Source organism: Amblyomma americanum, chromosome 4, assembly GCF_052857255.1.
Source record: "Amblyomma americanum isolate KBUSLIRL-KWMA chromosome 4, ASM5285725v1, whole genome shotgun sequence".
NCBI lineage: Eukaryota > Metazoa > Arthropoda > Arachnida > Ixodida > Ixodidae > Amblyomma > Amblyomma americanum.
The window spans coordinates 189,784,927-189,804,248 of record NC_135500.1 but is presented as its reverse complement, the minus strand read 5'-3'; the positions used below and the strand labels follow the sequence as shown (position 1 = coordinate 189,804,248).

Sequence of the window (19,322 nt, the reverse complement as noted above, 5' to 3'; positions counted from 1 at the left end):
GAAGGTGCATAGGGAAATGTTTAATTTTTTTTTAATATGTAGCGCTAATCAGTGGGATGATAATACTTAGATAAATATATCGCTTAAAGAAAATTACTTATAAAGCAGCAGAAAAAACAACCATGCCGCCGGTGGGATCCGAACCCACGACCTCTGAATATCGCGTCCGGTGCTCTACCAACTGAGCTATAGCGACGGCTGTCCAGTCAGCTGCTTTCGTGGGTATTTAAGTTTTGCGTGTAAGCGAACCTTGGGAGTGTTCACCAGCGTCACCCTCGTCCATAGCGGTGGACGTAGCACGTCCTGTAATACCGCGAGTGTGACGTAGAACGTCATCTATCGGCGAGGGCGGAAACTGTGCGAGAGCCCTCTTATGCTACCTATGGCATCAAGACTGCCAGACTACGTCACAATATATATATATATATATATATATATATATATATATATATATATATATATATATATATATATATATATATGTGTGTGTGTGTGTGTGTGTGTGTGTGTGTGTGTGTGTGTGTGTGTGTGTGTGTGTGTGTGTGTGTGTGTGTGTGTGTGTGTGTGTGTGTGTGTGTGTGTGTGTGTGTGTGTGTGTGTGTGTGTGTGTGTGTGTGTGTGTGTGTGTGTGTGTGTGTGTAAAGGTAACTTCATCTCGTTATTAATCGATAGCCACGGGCAGCCGGTGGCCTTCATTCAAGACGCCGCAGCAACGGAAGCAGCCCCTCTCTCCCGGTGCTTCTCGCCACCGATCTGTCAGCGTTAAGGGCCGCAACGGCGGGGCTCCCATCGGCGGTCGGGAAACTAACGTCGGGCCGCGTCAGACCCGCGATGCATCACGCGCGATCGGCTGTGCGCGAGTCACCCGCGCCTTGGGTGCGCGGTCTGGAGAAACAACTAAGCAACGCCGGCAGGCCGATGGCGAGAACAAAGTTACAGAATTTGTTTTTCATCGGAGATCAATAATATACATCAACATATCAATTTTAGAAAAAAAAATTCTAGTCCTCAAAAAGTGCCCGGATTTCATTCAGGGCCGATACTCTTGCTACTAACGCTAGCTTTGGTTGGTAACACAATTCGTCATCAGTCTTGTGGCCCGACGGGTGGTGAATAAATATCAGAGAAGAGTTACCTCACTGCTCTCGTTTTGAAAAGAAGTGTTAATTCTGACTGATAGGCGTTACGGGATAGATATCGAGAGACACTGAAGTTTTCTAGCTGTGTTGAGTCGTATATCGAAGGCATAGTGCTGCCATCTGTTAACAGCGCGCGGAATGCTGAAGCGCTAAACGGCGACATTGCCCGAAAGATGACATAGGATCCCCGGGGTTGAAGAGTGACTGGAGAAAGTACAGACCATTAATCTAATTGATGCCGTCAGAGCATGCGTTAGCATTAGTGTCCCCCTCAGACGTAGCAGCCGCCACTGCTGACGGGTTCGGACCGTGCAAGCGGCAGGTGTAATCCAGTCCGTCAGTCCGCTCCACACGCAAGCAACCGGCACCCGCCCCCTTCCAGCCTCTCTGCGTCTCCTCTCTCTTTCTTTGCCCTCTCCACTGGAAATGTAGAGGACCATATCCCTGTTTTCACCTTGCTACCTGCTAGTCGAGACTTGAGACGTACGAACGGACACATTTTTCCAATATAGAGGTTCTAATGCTAACGCACTGAAAGTTTACAGTGACTCAAGCGGACCGCAGCGACGATGGGCGCAAAATTTATCGCCCGGTTTTTTTTTCAGTTTTGCTTCCGCACTTGACGCTAACAGTGTAGTCTGCACTGCAGAGCTCACCTGCACAACAATTCAGGTCCACTCTTACCTGGATAACAGTAAAGACCGTGCATGTTCTTTAAAACATACACTCAATACAAGGCCGCGTAGGCAAGGTGACAAATTATCCATCACACGCAGATGAACTTGGAATAGTAAGGTGAAGAAAAGAACAAAATTGTCGACGACGAAGAAGATTGCCTCAGTAGAACGCGGGGGCTACATCAGTGGGACAGTTCGCTGCGCTGTTTACAAATTCATTGCTTCCTCTGGAAGGTTTCACTACTAAATGCACAAATCTCGTTCCCTTCCTTTTTTTTTCTTCCCCTTCTAAATTCTAAATCGTTTCTTGTTTATTAGATTATTTTTGCTTCTCCTTTTTATCTTTTTTTTATCTTTTGGGGACAAAATCAGGCGCTATATTGTCTTTGATGCTTCTCTCTCCACTCAGTGCCCCTCGGGGGTATGTGGTATTCTCCAAGGGCACAACACCAACAACTACTATGGGCCATTGATGTGAATGGTATACTGCTGCTGTTGTTGTTGCCTCAAATACGATGGCACATGCTGCAGTATACTGCTGATGGTATACTGCTGCAGTGACACCTAGCGTTTCGCGTGTGTATTCCTCTTTTTTTTCGAAGGTAGGAAATGGTTGTGCAAAGGGAGTGTCTGGTCATAAATGGCGCGGAATTTTCCCACTCGTAGGAAACTGGTCTGTTTCTTTTTTTTTCACAGCCGCTAGCGACAGGCACTTCAAACAAGAACACTAATTGCAAGTGGGATTACAGAATGCATATATCAAATGCCCTCCGAAATGAATTTGTGCCCCCTGTTTATGTGTGGACCAGTGGCTTCACTGCAATGATGTCCATATATGGGGATAAAAAAATGGATGGCGGTTTACCATTGCTAAGCACGAAATGTTGTGCGAAAGCAGAGTGTTTTGTAATTCGACACCACCGCCACGTACCTAAAAGCGCGATTTAGGTGTTCATTGACCCAGGGAGCCAGTTATGCGCGTATTCAACTTTTTCATCGTCAATACCAATTTTCCCAAATTACGCCGGAGCCTTATGCTCCAGTGCCGCTTGCTGCAGCACTGTTGCGAACGCCAACGCGTACTGTGCTCAAGTTCCGTGTTACTGCTAGAGCGTTGTACATGCCAACGCATGCAGCGCACATATCTCTGTCACTACTGCCGCGTAGCTCAAAGCGCGAATATTAGTTTGATAGTAATATTAGCTGATGGAGAAGACGATGTGCAATCCACGGCGCGAGAGTGTGTTGCAGTTAAACACGAGGCGTGTTAGGCTGCGGAGATAGCCTAGTGCTCTCGCGCAGTGGCTAGCGAAGCTGATCTGTTCGCGCCGCCGCGGGTTCGAATACCAATCGCGATACGAGTAGCTGGATGGGAAGTCTACTCGTCTTTGGAAATAACAGTGGAAATAACATCAGTGGAAATAACATAGTTTGCGATACAATGCAAGTAGATTTTTGAAAGAAGTGGTCTTTGCTTTCCGGTCTCTAAATGCTCGGTTCAGTTTGGAATATCTTTCAAGTGTCACGCGTAAGAAATTGCTAAAAGATTTGCTTGACTGTGTCTTCCCTGAGCCAATATATCGATCTCTTTATAGTGGAGGCCAAGGAGGAAATGTTTTAAAAAGAGTAAGGAAAATGGTGGTGCCAGCGGGTGTGAAGACGTTTTTCTTCAAGTTGCACACTGGTACGTTGCTGGTTAAAACATGGATGGAGGAGAAGGGGTTGTTTTTACCATGGGGTGCTGACTGCTTGTTGTGTCAGAAACCAGAGTCAACAGACCACGTCTTCATTGATTGCTGGGATGCGCTGCGCTTTTGGGACGTGCTCCAGCGTACAATAAAGTAAACTTTCCCTTGACGCCGTATGAGATACGATTCCCGGACGTTGGGCCGGATCTTTATAAATACGATGTAATTTTCCTTCTTGGCCTGCACAGCATTTGGTGAAGCAGGATGGCTATACGACACTGCGATGAAGATGCGCGGTCTGTCCGAGATTACTTCAAAGAAAACATATTTAAGCTGCGTGAAGTGTACAAGGAGCTACAATTTTGGAGATTAAGTTATCGAGTTGATGGGAGAGTTGTGTTATCTGAAACAGTTTTGATTTTCTCACGTGAGTGAAACGCATGTCCGCTCTTGATGTTTGAGAATGTAGCGCAGAACATGTTTGTGATCTGTTGTAAACTGTCGAAACAGGCAATGAAGACAAAAAGCCGCGGTGGCTCAGTGGTTATGGCGCTCGACTGCTGACCCGTAAGACGCGGGTTCGATCCCGGCCGCGCTGGTAGAATTTTGATGGAGGCGTAATTCTAGGGCTGTGTACTGCAGGATGTCAATATTACTTTCGTTACACGCAGACAGACAGACAGAAGGACAAAAAGTATGGTGGGGCAGCCAGAAAAAGAATGTAAACCAATATGCCCCTGCCTGTGCAGACAGAAGGACAGACAGAAGGACAGAAGGAAGGAAAGGAAGGAAAGAAAGAAAGAAAGAGCGCCTTTCTAGCTTTCTGTCTTCCTGTGTTATTATGAAGACGAGTAGTTGGATAAAAGTGTGGTTCGGGTTAGTTGGTAAACTGTCATATTGATTATGCGGCGTGAAACACACAAGGACAGGATACATCAAACGGCAAGGTGCCCGTCCATGTCGTTCTACATATAAGGTCTGCCCTTGTGCGTTTGACACCGCCCAGTCAGTATGAGTAGTTGGGGCCTCTTGTGCAGCCCAACCTCTTTCATCCAACGCTGAAGAAAAAATATCCAGTTGTTTACGTACAAAGGCAAGACACAGTCTGTATTTTAGTGGTTGCGTTTCCTAAACGATTAAAAAAAGAAAAAACACTCTGATAGAACGGCGCGTGGCATGCATAAACACGTAGCCCAGCGCTGCCGAGGAGGCTCAGCACCGGAAGCATAAGCCGTCCCGGTTGTGAAACAGGCCTCGAGCGCTTTTTTGCATTAGTAAAAAGGCTGCGTGAAAGCAGCACTCAGTCCAAAAATTCTAGGTAAACTATCAGCTCAAGCGAAAAAAAAAAAGAAAACGTCCATGTTGCAGAACATCAACCGCTGCTTCAATTTCGGGCTGCACTGCCAGACCCGAGTACCGGCGAGCTCCATACTGTAGAGATCTTTGTATAGCATGATGGTGGTAAGTGCATGGCACCGAGTGATTGCGTTTAAAGCTGGTTAAGAACTTCAGTTTTGCGCCACCTTAACAGTTGCGTGCTGAAGCAAGCTTAACCTCATGATGCATCTTCCAAAGATGAAGCCACCTTCTCAAGAACATGCATGAATGTAGAAGTGCTTTTTAACGGCCCTCGGGTGTTCTGCTTCTAACTGTGCATCAATGTTTCAGTTGGATCCTTCGTGAAATACATTCCGTCTGCGTCAATGTGGCTGAATGTCATCGGAGTCGCAACTACTTTATGTTTACATTAGACGAAACGGCCGATTTGTGCGACTGTCTTGATCAGCTAATCAGAGTGCCCTTGTCGATTCCGAACCCAGTGCGCTCTCAATTAACCCATGAATTTGTCAGCGCCGGTGCGGTCTCAGAGGAGCTAACAGGTTTTGCAGAAGGTGTAATGCATTTCAATGTACACCCAAAGTTCGTAGCAACGAAGACAGATAGCGTGAGATGGACAATCGCAGTTGATGACCATAACCACCATTATTTCTAGTCAAGTCTCGCTTTGCGTCTAACTCCCGGCTACAGGTCGGACTGCCGGTTTTCGCTCCTCTACATCTCGCGGCGTTCTTTTGCTTCCGCAGGCTGCGGCAACGGCCAGTACCTGGAGGCCGCGGGCCTGGGCGCCCTGGGTTGTGATCGCAGCAGCGCCCTCGCGCGGGCCGCTGCCTCGTGCGGTGGCCACCAGGTGGTGCTTGGCGACGCGCTGGCACTTCCGTTCCGCGACGAGGCGCTGGACGCGGCGCTGTCTGTGGCCGTGCTGCACCACCTGGCCTCCACGGAGCGCCGGGTGCAGGCCCTGCGCGAGCTGGCCCGCGTGCTGCGCGTCGGCGGCCGCGTGCTCATCACCGTCTGGGCCATGGAGCAGACGCAGAGGAAGGCCAGTGCCCGGATGCCCATTCCGTGCTCTCTCTCTCTCCAGGCTGCCGCCGATGAGCGATGGCGCATGTCTTGCGGTAGCTTTGAGCGCATGTCTACAGGACAGAGATATGTAAATACGAAAGATGGCAGAAAAAGACACAGAGATGAAAAGATGGGAAGGCTCAGAAGCAAGAGGTCAGGAGAAAGAGATTGTGTGCACGCTTAGAATAAAAAGAGGCAAAGAACCGCGCGCGCACGTGTGTGTGCGTGCTTGCGTGCGTGCGCGTGCGTGCGTTCGCGTGCGTGCGTGTGCGTGTGTGTGAAAGAGAGAGAGACAGAAAGGGGGAAGTAGGGAGGGAAGCAGTTTCATAAGTGAGCGGGCTGTACATAAAAGGTAAAAATAACCACAGCTTAACCATTTAGTGTCGGTGACTGGGAGTCTGTGAATGAGCGTGTGTGCGTGTGTCTGGCCAATGATTTGGCGTTTTTGTGGGTTGCAGCAGTGTAAGGAAAAAAAACAAAAATATATTTCATAATAGAGGCGTCGTGATCCAATGTCAAGTGTCTCTGTGCTGTACGTTTCATACTTTATGTTATGGTAGTAATTATTTTCTTAGTTTGCCTAAAATTATCTGCTGAGCTAAAGTTGTGGCTGGAGTCACCTACACAGGTCTGAATGTAGGGGAAATTTGGTCTTGCCTATTTTGTCAATGAGAAACTACAATCGTCGATATGCGAAGTGTGTATCTGGCAACAATACCCTGTCCGCAGCTAGTGTAAGTGTAACAGACGAGTAAGTTTCCAATCAGTTCCGACACAAGTGTCAAAAAGGATACCAATGGTGACCTAAAATACACTAATTAAGCAGTCAACTTTAAGTCACAACACTCTAATATCTACACACAGTGACATATTACACAAAGCCGCGGCAGAGCAGGCGCCTGACCCGTAACGTCAGTACAGTCGAAGGCAGGCCTGGCGACGGGAAACGATTTATGCACTTTTCGTTTCCCTTGACTGGGGTGCATGAAAGGACAATTCTTACGACGGATATCTCGGAGACTGAAATTTTTTTTCAGACTGCATTAGTCTTTCCATAGTGTCGCCTTAACCTTCGTGGCATCAGTAATGTCTTGAAGTCACTAATTCAACATAAGTTCAATCGTTTTAGTTGTTTACGAAACTGCCACGTAGTGGTGACAGTAAGCAGGCCGGAACGAAGGAAAGCAGGCTTGCGTTGAACATGAAAACTTTTTACCGGGTTAACTCTTGCCCTTGGGCCACGTAGTGGTGACAGTAAGCAGGCCAGAACGAAGGAAAGCAGGCTTGCGTTGAACATGAAAACTTTTTACCGGGTTAACTCTTGCCGTTGGGCCACGTAGTGGTGACAGTAAGCAGGCCAGAACGAAGGAAAGCAGGCTTGCGTTGAACATGAAAACTTTTTACCGGGTTAACTCTTGCCGTTGGGCCACGTAGTGGTGACAGTAAGCAGGCCAGAACGAAGGAAAGCAGGCTTGCGTTGAACATGAAAACTTTTTACCGGGTTAACTCTTGCCCTTGGGCCACGTAGTGGTGACAGTAAGCAGGCCAGAACGAAGGAAAGCAGGCTTGCGTTGAACATGAAAACTTTTTACCGGGTTAACTCTTGCCCTTGGGCCACGTAGTGGTGACAGTAAGCAGGCCAGAACGAAGGAAAGCAGGCTTGCGTTGAACATGAAAACTTTTTACCGGGTTAACTCTTGCCCTTGGGCCACGTAGTGGTGACAGTAAGCAGGCCAGAACGAAGGAAAGCAGGCTTGCGTTGAACATGAAAACTTTTTACCGGGTTAACTCTTGCCCTTGGGCCACGTAGTGGTGACAGTAAGCAGGCCAGAACGAAGGAAAGCAGGCTTGCGTTGAACATGAAAACTTTTTACCGGGTTAACGGGCCACGTAGTGGTGACAGTAAGCAGGCCAGAACGAAGGAAAGCAGGCTTGCGTTGAACATGAAAACTTTTTACCGGGTTAACTCTTGCCCTTGGGCCACGTAGTGGTGACAGTAAGCAGGCCAGAACGAAGGAAAGCAGGCTTGCGTTGAACATGAAAACTTTTTACCGGGTTAACTCTTGCCCTTGGGCCACGTAGTGGTGACAGTAAGCAGGCCAGAACGAAGGAAAGCAGGCTTGCGTTGAACATGAAAACTTTTTACCGGGTTAACTCTTGCCCTTGGGCCACGTAGTGGTGACAGTAAGCAGGCCAGAACGAAGGAAAGCAGGCTTGCGTTGAACATGAAGACTTTTTACCGGGTTAACTCTTGCCGTTGGGCAAAAAGCAATTAAGCGTCGGTGATTTTACATGCGCTCGATGGTTGGCGCAGATTAGAATGGCCGTCGCTCTAAGGCGCGCTGAACTTGAAGGTGATAACGAACCTCGGAAATAAGGCACTTAAAACACCTAAGACAGTTTTCAATAATGTAGAAACAGATGTGCATGGTTACACTAATTCCAGAGAAATGTGTTCGCCTCTGGCGTCAAAAACCAAATGATAATTAAGGCGAATGCCGGCGGGTTTGAACAAGTAGTGTAAAGAAATACATCAAAGAGCATCGCGGCTACGAATTTAACAAATAGCCCGCAGCTAATGTACGTACGGGCAAGAAAGTGCTGCTAAGATGAGTACTGCATGCGCTCATAACTTTTGCACCATAATTCAGTATATTAGTTTTTCTAAGGTGCCACTTTTTATTCATAGCGCAGAGTACCCGACGCCTAAAGGTCTCTAATGTAGCCCAAAGCACTGCACGCTTAGCCTCATAAAGTGTAATGTGGTGCCGCGATGTTTGCAAGCCCACGTCTGTTAATTGTTCGGGCGTGAGGCAGAACATACGAATGACTAAGCAGTGTGCTATTGTTCGCCGCGTGCTCGCGTCTTTTAATAGAAGCGCTGCTGTCACTAAACACGATCGACACTGGTTTACAGTTGCGTGCAGGCTTAGCCCACACACAACCATACGCAAAGCCTGACTATTGCTTTTAGAGCTGCCGACTTTTTTTGAAGAATTCTCTCGAGACAAGTGCGAACTCTCCACACAAACGCACTGGCGTACGCAACCCGGCGCCAGAATTCGGGGCCTCGTTTACCACCTTTGAAGACATATATAGTATGCCAGGGGTGGCCAAACTGTGTGGCCGTGCAGCTCCTCACGGGTCCAAGTGCGGCTCGGAACTCTCTGGCATCTGTACTCCCCCCCCCCCCCCCCTCCCCTCTCACTTCTGTCTCTAAAGACAGCTTCCCTTACGTTATAGAAGAGAGGCGCACACATGCAGCTGTTGCCAGATGACGCCATCCTCTTGAGAATGCACGAAAGGATGCCTATTGCAAGAAATTTCAAAAAAAATTTACGTCCTCCTTTATATTGCGGTTCTTCACTAAAAAAAAATATTTATGGCTCTTTGCATATGCCTCTCTTGCCATGCGTCTTAATTACTTGCTATGCCCGACAAGTGTCCTGCATTAATTTTTTTAGACTGAGCTTCTCACGTATCGTTAATATAACAAGAGCACAAGCCTTCTCGAAACCTGTCGGAGTAGTTGATGTTACATCTTTTGCAAGCGACAAATCAGAGTGCATAAACTGATGCATGCAAAACATTTCATATTAGCACAACCAAGACTGTAAACGGAGATAAAAGCGATTTAGCCAAGATATGGACAAGAAGATGTACATGAGCCCTCACATCGAGTACTAAATACTACGCGCCGCTCGCAAAGAACTAAGGATTTTTCCCATATAGGGGAGGCCAGTTAGGCCAAGAGGTCACGCTGACTTCAGCGTGTGATGTTGAGTTGCGCGCCAGCAGATATTCTGCGTACTTACATAACGTAAACTGTACAGGTAGAGCCTTTGTCAAAAGTAAGGAGCCCAAGGGTTTGTGTCTGAGCTTTATAGTGGGGCTCCTGTAGCATCTATAAAAGTCCCAACTTTTGGAAGGGTGTGGGCGAGAGTTATTCTCACTTTCATGAGATGCATGAAGAGCTATACAGAGTAGACCAGAAACAAACCGCTTCGGCTCTATACCTTTGACCAAGACTTTGCCTTGTTTTGTATTTTAAAAATTAATTGAAAATTGAGTAGTGCGTGCGCACAAACACGTCTATGCTGACTTCCGCGTTGCTGTTCTTCTCCGTGCAGTTCGAGTCTCAAGACGTGCTTGTTCCCTACCGGCAGCCCACGAAGAGCAGCAGTGAAGGTAAACGGCCCGCTCCGTAATCTGGTTGGAGTAACCTCACAGACACCAAACACTTCTTCCTCACCTTTTTCTTCATTCCATTTTTTTATCTTCTAAAATAAAATCACTCCAGTTTGGCGGCATTCCTAACCAGAAAATAAAGGCAGTTTACAGGCCCCCTTTTTGGAATAAATTATGCGACCAAATGTTCGTCTACTGTCGGCGTTATCCTTCGCAGAATTCGAATCTCATATAAACCCGATATTGCATTCCTAGTTATTGATTTTTGCTAATTTGAAAAACACAGCATAAGCAATTTTTTTTCATTGCCGCGCATTTGCTTTCCCCATTCCCATTCGTAAGCATCGGTGTAAATGTAAATTTCTATAGTATTGCGTTCTGAGTTGCCATGTGGCATCACGGATCTTAACAATACTACTGGTGCCTTTTTGACTATCATTTTTGAATAAACGTGAAAAAAACTAGCCAAGGCTGGTTGGACACTGCGGCCTTCTTGACTACGCATTCTGCACCTCCTCGTACAGTCTTGACATAGTCGGCTATCGCTTAGATTCGCTTGGCATGCTGTTCTTTGCTCTGGTTTGTACGTTTCCTGCTTTCGTTTGGAGCCTCACAGAAGCAGCTATTCTCATCTAAAGCCTAACGGGCGGACGGCGGTGGTATTGAGTCTGAATTAGCCTTGAGCACGACAAAGTCATTTTTAAGGAAGCATGGTTGTTTCGCCTTAATTAGATTATCATGACTTTGATGACTTTCGATTATGAATATCGCTTGTGAAACACCGCATCATACTGAACCAGTCAGTTTCGTTGCCTTAATACGCATATCCTGTAGAGGTTTCTGCATCTAGAGCTCTGGCCATAAGCAAATAACACACGCAGAGTATTGTATACACTATAGAACGAGCCAATTTATTCCTGCTAACGCAAATCAATTCAGGCAATTTGTCTGGTGAGTCTACATGTATACTGGTGAGTCTACATGTCTGGTGAGTCTACATGTATACATGTATACTCCTACACTCGTGTTGTACTTGCTCCGGTGTCCAGCCACCGTAACGATTGCGATCTCTGACGCAATTGAAGCCGCATGGGGCTGGTCATCGTCCCGCGCTGAGGCGTCCCGTTTCTCCGCGCAGACCGCGGCTCGTCGGTGGAGCGCGAAATGACCAGCACGACGACGAGCGAGGACGACCTGCTGGTGTACCAGTCGTACAACCCGCCGGCCTCGGACAGTGACTCGGCGGCGCCGGCGCGTTCATCGCGGCACCGCCGCGGCAGCGTCGACGGCTCGGACCTGTCCAGCCCCGGCGAGACGTGTTACAGCTTCATGCGGCGCGCACTGCGCAAGCTCTCTTCCACCACCGCCAACCACCGGTCCAGGCCGTACTTCTACAGCAGCTGTCGCGGAGGCTGGTTCTCGGACACCAACACCGCTGCCTCCGTCGACAGCAAGGTGACCTCGCCCCAGGTACTACGCACTTCGGCCTAGCGATACACTATAGTTGCATGAGATGTCATAATTGAGAGCACCAGCACCGTTCACCAAATTCTTCCCAGCAGTAATGTTGTTGCCAAGGTGGGAAGAGCCACAGAAGAATCCTGGCCCCTATAGGAGGTATTCACATGACGTCATCCGCAAGGGGCGCTAGTTGCGGACGCGGCATTCGCCATGTTGGTGGTCGCGCGCGCAGCAGCCAGCCGCATCATTTACCTCGCTTGTGATGTGTGAAATGCGAGTGTATTTAGCGTCTCGCCGCAGATCATTCCTGTCCGACCCGCAACACCATGTGACTGAGTGGATACGCCGTGAACTGCGCGAAACATAAAAGAGCAGGCACGCTGAAAAGGTTACACTTTGTGAAAATGTCGACCGGTAGGAATGTGCAGGCGCCGGCGTGCTGTGCGGTGTACTACAAGACTGCTGCCTTGCGTTGAGTTCACCGATATGGTGTCCCGCCTTATGCAAGGCGTAAGTTTGCCGACATGCCAATGAATTAAAACATGCACATCTATGAGAGGGTGCAATTGCTTGACAAGTGGGCGAGCCCAAGATCCGTGCTTAGGACGCCGACGGCCGGAGTGCGTTTTTTGGAGAGGCCAGTGTTTAAATGCGCCTGTTCGTTTAGCTAGCTTACTTTAATTGTCATCTCTGTCTGCTGAAAGTGACGTGTTACTACTGAATGTAGCGGAATCGCTGCATATCGCGTTGCTGCGAAGCGGCCTATAGATTTCAGGTCTTGTGCACCCGAAGCAACGCTACATTGCTGCAATCGAACCTGCAAAACATTCTCGCTATGTCTGCCATCGATGCTGCGAGTGCATGACAGTATTTGCTCGACCATTTTGTCGCGCAAATAAAGCAGCTATGAACCAATTAGCCTTTCTTCTGAAACAATGGGGCGTCAGCAGTTCGCGGACTACAGCCGCTGGAAATTTCTGCGGTGTCAGTTTTGGAATATGGGTAAATAATCATGGGCTGTGTCATCCACGATATGCCGCATGAGTAGCTGACAGTTATGAACTCATATTAAAAGCTGCAAGTAGTGTACATTCTTGCGTGCAATGCAGCCGGCCAGATTTGCTGCCGAGTAGCGGCAGGCAGCTCGCTTATATCACGGCACAGAATTATGCTGCAAACTTTATGCACAATAAGCGTTCTACAAAGAAAAGTGGACGTTGACGCATTTAACAACGTGCAAAGATATAACGGATCGCTAACAATTCAGGCCGGGTACCTCACGGCGTACCGTGGCACTGCGCGAGCTGGCGTGAAACGACCGCAAACATGGCGCGTTTGCCGCGGCGATGCTCGCACCGTCTGGTAGCGCGGCCTCATTGAATACCTCCTATTGAGAATATTCAGTAGTCTGCAGTCGCGTTGTCCAAGTGCCTCCGAGAGTAAATTCGCTCATGAGAAAAGAGTGAGGAGCAGTACACTGTCTCTTTAATTTCCTCGCACCGACGGTATGCCAGCGAGTTACGATTTCACTTCAAATACGACACCGTGTTTCTTTTTGCAATTTCTTTAGCAGTGTTTCTGGAAACTTCCTGCTTTATAATGAATGCGGCATGTTCATCATAGCTAAACACCTGTCACCTATCTCAGGTTGTGGGGAGTGCTTAGAAAAACAGCGTGTATCTCGTTAACCGAGGTTTTGGTTACGCGTTATGACGAGTATGGAAAGCTGAGAAAGAGGGAGAGAAGACTTTATTCGCGGTTCGACTAGACCTGTATGTATTCCTCCGCCAAAATGATCATGACCAGTTGGTCGGCTAGGGCCACCTACGCCAACAACACCAGCCAGTGGAAAGCAGGGAGATCAGGTTGATGAGATGGGGTTGTAGGGCTTCGGGACAGGAGATAAGGGTGTGCTCGACATTTGAATGTGCTCCTTTCCCAAGTGGAGAGCTGAAGACGTTGAATGAATTGCAGTAACGCAGAAATTTGAGGCTAGTTGGCTCATCTGCTTGTCCTTCTTTCTCTTCTTGTTCCCTGTCCCCTGTCGCCGCGCTAGTAAATGTTTCGAACGTTGAATAAAGAGCGGCTAAATCAAGACAGCATCTACAAAGGAGACATGTATGTCTTCTAATTTCAGTGGCTCCTTTCATAGTTCCGCTGCTTCATTCTTAACTCATGGCCACCACGCGTTTTTGCAGGCAACCGAGAAGGAGCCTCAACTGGAGGCCAATGCCGCTGCCGCAGATGCACCCGATGAGGAAGAGGACGACGGACTCATCGAGTTGCGCCACCTGGACGCGGAGCTGCCCGTCGAAGAGAGCGCCAGAAGCAGGCCACATTCGAGCCTCGAGGGCGAAGACAGGTTCTTCCGGGGTCACGGAAAGTCGCGCTCGCTAGGCGACGTCCTCAGTATCATACCTGCCATGCTGCGCGCGCGGCGGAGGAAAGAAGGCTCGCACGAGTTCCAGAAACGGATATCGACAGCCAGCGACCCGCGCGAGTACCTGAAGAGGATAGTCGAGGAGAGGAACGGCATCGTGCGCTCCAAGTCCACGGCGTCCTGCTGCGCCAGGTTCGAGCACCTGCGCGAAGACTACCAGCTGCCTCCGATGGTCGAGAGCCAGGAGTCTCCCGACGAGCCGGAGGCCAGCGAGGGCCAGGACAGTGAGGAGAAGCCGAGCAGCCGCGCCGGCGACGAGGACGTCACCACGAACGTGTCCAGCCAGCTGACGACGTCGGACATCGCGAACGGAAACAGCATCCTCAGCGAGGAGCAGCTGTCTACCATCGTCAAGGAGCAGCTCGGGTACCTCCAGTCGCCTCCGACGGGTTTTTACGGCTGTCGCACCAAGAACTGGTTCAACTCGTTCAACAACAACGCCAACCTGGAAAAGTGCCTCATCAGCGCTGCGTCGACGGCGACTGTCCATGACTACATCTCGGCCAAAGTAAGTAGGACTGGAGCGACGCAGCTCGCCCGCAAGCGCATGCGACTCTACGGACAGAGATTTCAAGAGAAGTCCCTGTTGAGGAACTTCTACAACCAGTGTTCTTTGGGGGAAGTGGAAGAAAAGCGATCTAAAGTCGACAGAGCGAAAGATGACGTGCCCATGTCTACTTATTACTCCATGCCAGACCTGCACACCCTTTCCGAAGAGTCAACCCAGCTGTCGAAAGCTCCGACAGAGAAAGCGAAGGTTCCTCTCGTCGAGGTGGGCAAGCAAGAGCGTTCAAAGGATTCCTTCGACTCGGACATTTTCGTAGAGGATGAAGAGGCCTGTCGAGTTCTGCATAACAGACGCAGAGTCGTGAAACGAAGCATGAGTGTCGGTACAAACAATGGCACTGAGCCAAGGAAGCAGCACCGTCGCTTTTCGGCCTCTTCGGCGTCGGCTTCAATGTGCGCTTCTCCTACTACACCCCGAAGTCGAAACGTCTCCGAAGACTCGGAAGAATCGGTCGTTTCCGTCAGGTCACGGAAATGCAGCAGCCTGCAGAGTGACACCAGCGTCGACAGCGAGGAGTCGATTGTGTCTGTGATACAGCGGAGCAGCAGTGAGATCGAAGCGATCATGCAGCGCAGAGAACTTCAGAGGGCTGCTTCAAATAGCCTCAGAGCTTCACCACTGAGTATCACACCAGGGGCGCAAGAGGCGTCTTCGCCTGAGTTCTCACCGACGTTCAAATCGGCGCCCAAGAACTCGCCGCCTCTCTTAGGGTCATTCCCTCGGCAGTATCTCGAGAAGTTCTCCGACTGTGAGGCCGTGGTGATACGAGACGTGATAGGTGCCATTGTGTCCTTCGCCCAGTGCACGGACACCATATACATCCAGCAATGGGAGAACTTGGAGGATTCACCTCAGCAGCCGGAAGCTAAAGATCCGATCGGCGAAATCGCCAGTGGAGACAATGACAGCGACTCGGGAGACACCGAGTCGTACATGTCCAACCCTGACTGCACAGCCGCCGGTGGTGACGCCAGCTGCTGCGAGGACGATATTCCTCAGATTGAGTTCGACGTCGTTGATATGGATGATCCTTACTGCACCGCTCCCGACACGTTGCACGAGGATGACAGTCTCGCAACAACCAGCGAGTCACAGCGAACTCAGACATTCGTCACGTGCCCCAGCACTGAGGACTCCAGTTCGCCCAGGTGCTTGGAAAGTGGGACATCAAGCTCCGAAGGGACCCTTGAACCGGAAACCGAAGTGCCCTCTTCGGAGAATGAACCAGAGGGTCTTAGCGCTAGCTATGAACAGAACGTAGCAGGTTGTCTGTCACCCGATTTCTGGGCTGAAAGCACAGGTGGCCCATCGCCGACTTTGTCTGATATTAGTACCATTGACGATAAAGTCGACCTAGACGCAGACCTTTTCAAGTCAAAGTGCAATATAGAAAACGAACGTGGCCTTATTTCATTTGTGTCTCCAACAGAAGAGAGTACGCAAGTTGACATAAATGTTGAAGAAGATGCCATCTACAAAAAGAACACGGAAGCGCAAGCAGAGGAGAAGGACGTTGATTGCAGTGAAACGGCCATCAAGCTAACTGTTGTCAAGAAGATGTCACCGTACACGCGAGACGTTTGCGAAGGTATGAGTCACGTGAGAAGTGGCGAAAAATACTGGGAGCACTTGCTTCCCTCAGTGCTATCGATGGATTCAGAGGATACTCCTGTATTAACCGATGTCAAAAGTAGTCAACAGTGCGTGATTTCTGAGGTAAGTTCGGATGACAGTATTAACGGCACCGTAGCCATGCGCAAGCCGACAAGTCAGGACAGCTCTCCTGATGATTCGTTAGAAAGCATTGAAGAATGCAGCGAAGAAGAAATGCCCGGTGAGAGCGAGAACGCTGATGAGCCCGAAAACGAACGGAAAACCCCGTTAACCACCCAGCCTCAAGCCGACGAAGTAGACAAAGAACAGGCAGGTCAAGTTCAACCTGAAATCACAGCATGTGAGGAAAACAAGGACGACTGTGATGCGACAGGCGCAGAAGTGAATGACAAGGCTGAGGATATAGAAGATGATGGAGACTCAAGTGACTGTCCACCTCCAGCATTCAACTTCGTTGTCGAAGACTACAGTGAAGAGAGCGATTCCTGCAATGAGCAGGCAGTCGAAGAAAACACCGTTCCTACATGCGACTCGCTAACGGTCGAAAGGTTAGTGAACAGTACCTCCAACGGCTCCAGCTCGACTGCCAGTTTTCAAACCGTGCTCCAGTGTCCGAGCCCGACAACCATACCAGTCGAAGAAGATGACGTGGAGAAATGCGCAGGACCCATTGGAGAAAGCGAGGCCTCAGAGATGACCGCTAACCACAAGAGGCACGACGAGCTTCCGGAAGAGGCGAGAGGTGGCCTCAGTAGAAAAGAGTCCGCCTCACTGTCTTCATCTCAGGAGTCCCTGCAGGACACTGACGGCGGCGGAAGCTCACTGATGCTGCACAGGTACTATCATGTGTTTCGCGAGGGAGAACTCGACAGCCTAATTGACAAGTACGTCGAGAACCTTCACATCATTTCTTCATACTATGACCGTGCCAGTTGGTGTGTGATTGCTGAGAAAGTGCAGGTGTGGACCATATGAAACAGGAGTGATTGTGGCGAACTGTGTTGCTGAACGCGAGGACTGTGCCCAGAACGGTAGTCGTTTGGCTCCGATGGAGGCGGTGTGTTTTCAAGACTGTGCTATTAATGGCCTCGGTCACGCCTGTTACCTCGCTTCTGACTGCGTATATCTGTTAAAATGATTCCAACTTTTTTTCAGGAAAAATCTAAGATCTGGCATGAAAGTAGAGTTGTCAGCGTACCAGATACATATGTCGGCGTGAGTTACGCTTGCATTCTCAAAAAAACGTAGACGTAATTCACTATACGGGTGTCCCTATACGGGCATCCCACGGTGCTTCACTTTTTCGAGAACCAGATTTCAGGCAGAAATAGTACTGTCGACCGCAACCCATCCATCTAAGATTTAACTCAAAGCATGCCTTTAAGATCAACATACCCAGTGATCAACTTCGTTCGTAGCCTTTTTCGAGTGAGCTAGTCACAAGTTCAGTCTTGTACATAAACCATAGCCTGCAAAAATATATATATTTATTGTGTAAATTTCAATCACATAATTAAAACATTCAATGTGCAAATAAGATACATGCCACAGCGATTGTCTCACAAGAAGATCACAATAAATGCGAGTGAAAATTGGTTTAAATGTGCATTGCATTCGTCTACAAATCACATTTCCGTCTCAAATGAGATCTTTTTCCTATTTTCACGCGAAATACATCACATATTATTCTTTTTGGCGTTCCCTTAACAAATTTAAGGCATAGAAAAGTAAGTGACTCATGTCCTCAGTGAGCTTTCATCTCCTTGAGTGACTACAACGAATTTTTTATGTCCACGATATGAAGACTTAAACCATGTAAATAATATGTAAATAAAAACGTTTGTTCACTCCACCTGTGCACACCTGCACAGCTATGTTCGTCTCTCTCATCTGCACTGAAGCGCTAGAAATACATTTTTTTTTTATAAGGTGCCTTTTTTTTCTTTTCATTGACACCACCCAGGAATTGATTTCAAGGGTTATATCTTTGGAGCGATGGCATTCTCGCTGTGCTCCTTGCGTCGGTCTCGTGGAGAGTACGCGAATATTAATTTCAGACGCAGTTCTACGACAAACATATTTTCGCCTAGCAATAGAAAAAAGAAAGACACATTGCACTAGAGGAAGTGTAAATATCTGAAATATTTAAAAAAAATCTCAGTACCTCGAAGATATGCATTCGGTTAATATTATTTCCCAGTTCATGAGCTCAGAATGGGGAGCAATGAAACTATTCTGCACGGTTGCAGTTTACTTCCAGTCAATAAACTGCTAAGTAACTTTCATGCTTTCGCAAAATTTTGGTCGCATGACAAACTTTGACTGTGCTCCTCACCCCTTCTCCATTTCTCTTTCCAATCCCCTCATTCCTCCTCCCCAGTGCAGGGCAGCCAACCGGGACACCCTTCTGGTTAACATCCCTGCCTTTTTTCTTCCTTTTTATCTCTCTCTTTTTGGTCGAATCATACGTACAGACACAAAGAGAGGATGTACTGAAGGATGAGTCAGCCGGCCCTATCGTTGTCACTTTTGGATGCTTCGCCCCTTTGCACTCACGCACTGCGAAAAGTCGTCGCGACGGCTTCTAAGCAGTTCATAAGTGCCAAAAGGCAAAGCATCCAAAAACAGACGACCATCGCGACGGCTTTAAGCAGTTCATGAGGGACGAGACAAAGCATCCAAAAACAGACGACGAGGCGCTAACATACGAGTGGCCCAAATGCGCAAGGCCGGGGCCGCGCGGTATGAAGAGCAGCAGAGCAGTGATAGCTTCTCCGCAGCGCATGAGTTAAAAGGAGAAAAACATTCGAAAACATCGGCGACAACAAAGAATACATCCCCTCTAATTTCGCTCTTGGCATCATCAGTCCGGATGGGTCATGAAGCATGAGGATATGGCATATGCGCAAAGAAGACTACAAGCACTAAAAAAGGCGATCTTGAACCCTTGTGCCAGCAAACACTCAGAGATTAATCCAGACATAGAAACTAGCGCAAAAAGGCACAGACAAGAAAGAAACAACCGGACACAAGTTAGACATGCAACTCAGTTTTATTGCGGGATGGGGGTATTTGTACACTTATTTTGTTTTTTGTTTTGTCATTGCACCACTGGTGCCGCTTATCAGCTGGATTCACGTCATA

At 48.6% G+C, this 19,322-nt stretch overlaps 1 protein-coding gene across 1 annotated transcript in view; it reads left to right on the top strand.

Moving 5' to 3' along the window:
- fid (class I SAM-dependent methyltransferase fire dancer) overlaps positions 1-18,030 on the top strand; it is a 78,069-nt gene extending 60,039 nt beyond the window's left edge. The window contains exons 3-6 of the mRNA XM_077662641.1: positions 5,589-5,884; positions 10,038-10,095; positions 11,234-11,565; positions 13,755-18,030. Coding sequence (XP_077518767.1) covers positions 5,589-5,884; positions 10,038-10,095; positions 11,234-11,565; positions 13,755-17,153 — 4,085 coding nt within the window. The 3' untranslated portion in view covers positions 17,154-18,030. The remainder of the gene's footprint in view (positions 1-5,588; positions 5,885-10,037; positions 10,096-11,233; positions 11,566-13,754) is intronic.
- The last annotated feature ends 1,292 nt before the right edge of the window (positions 18,031-19,322 follow it).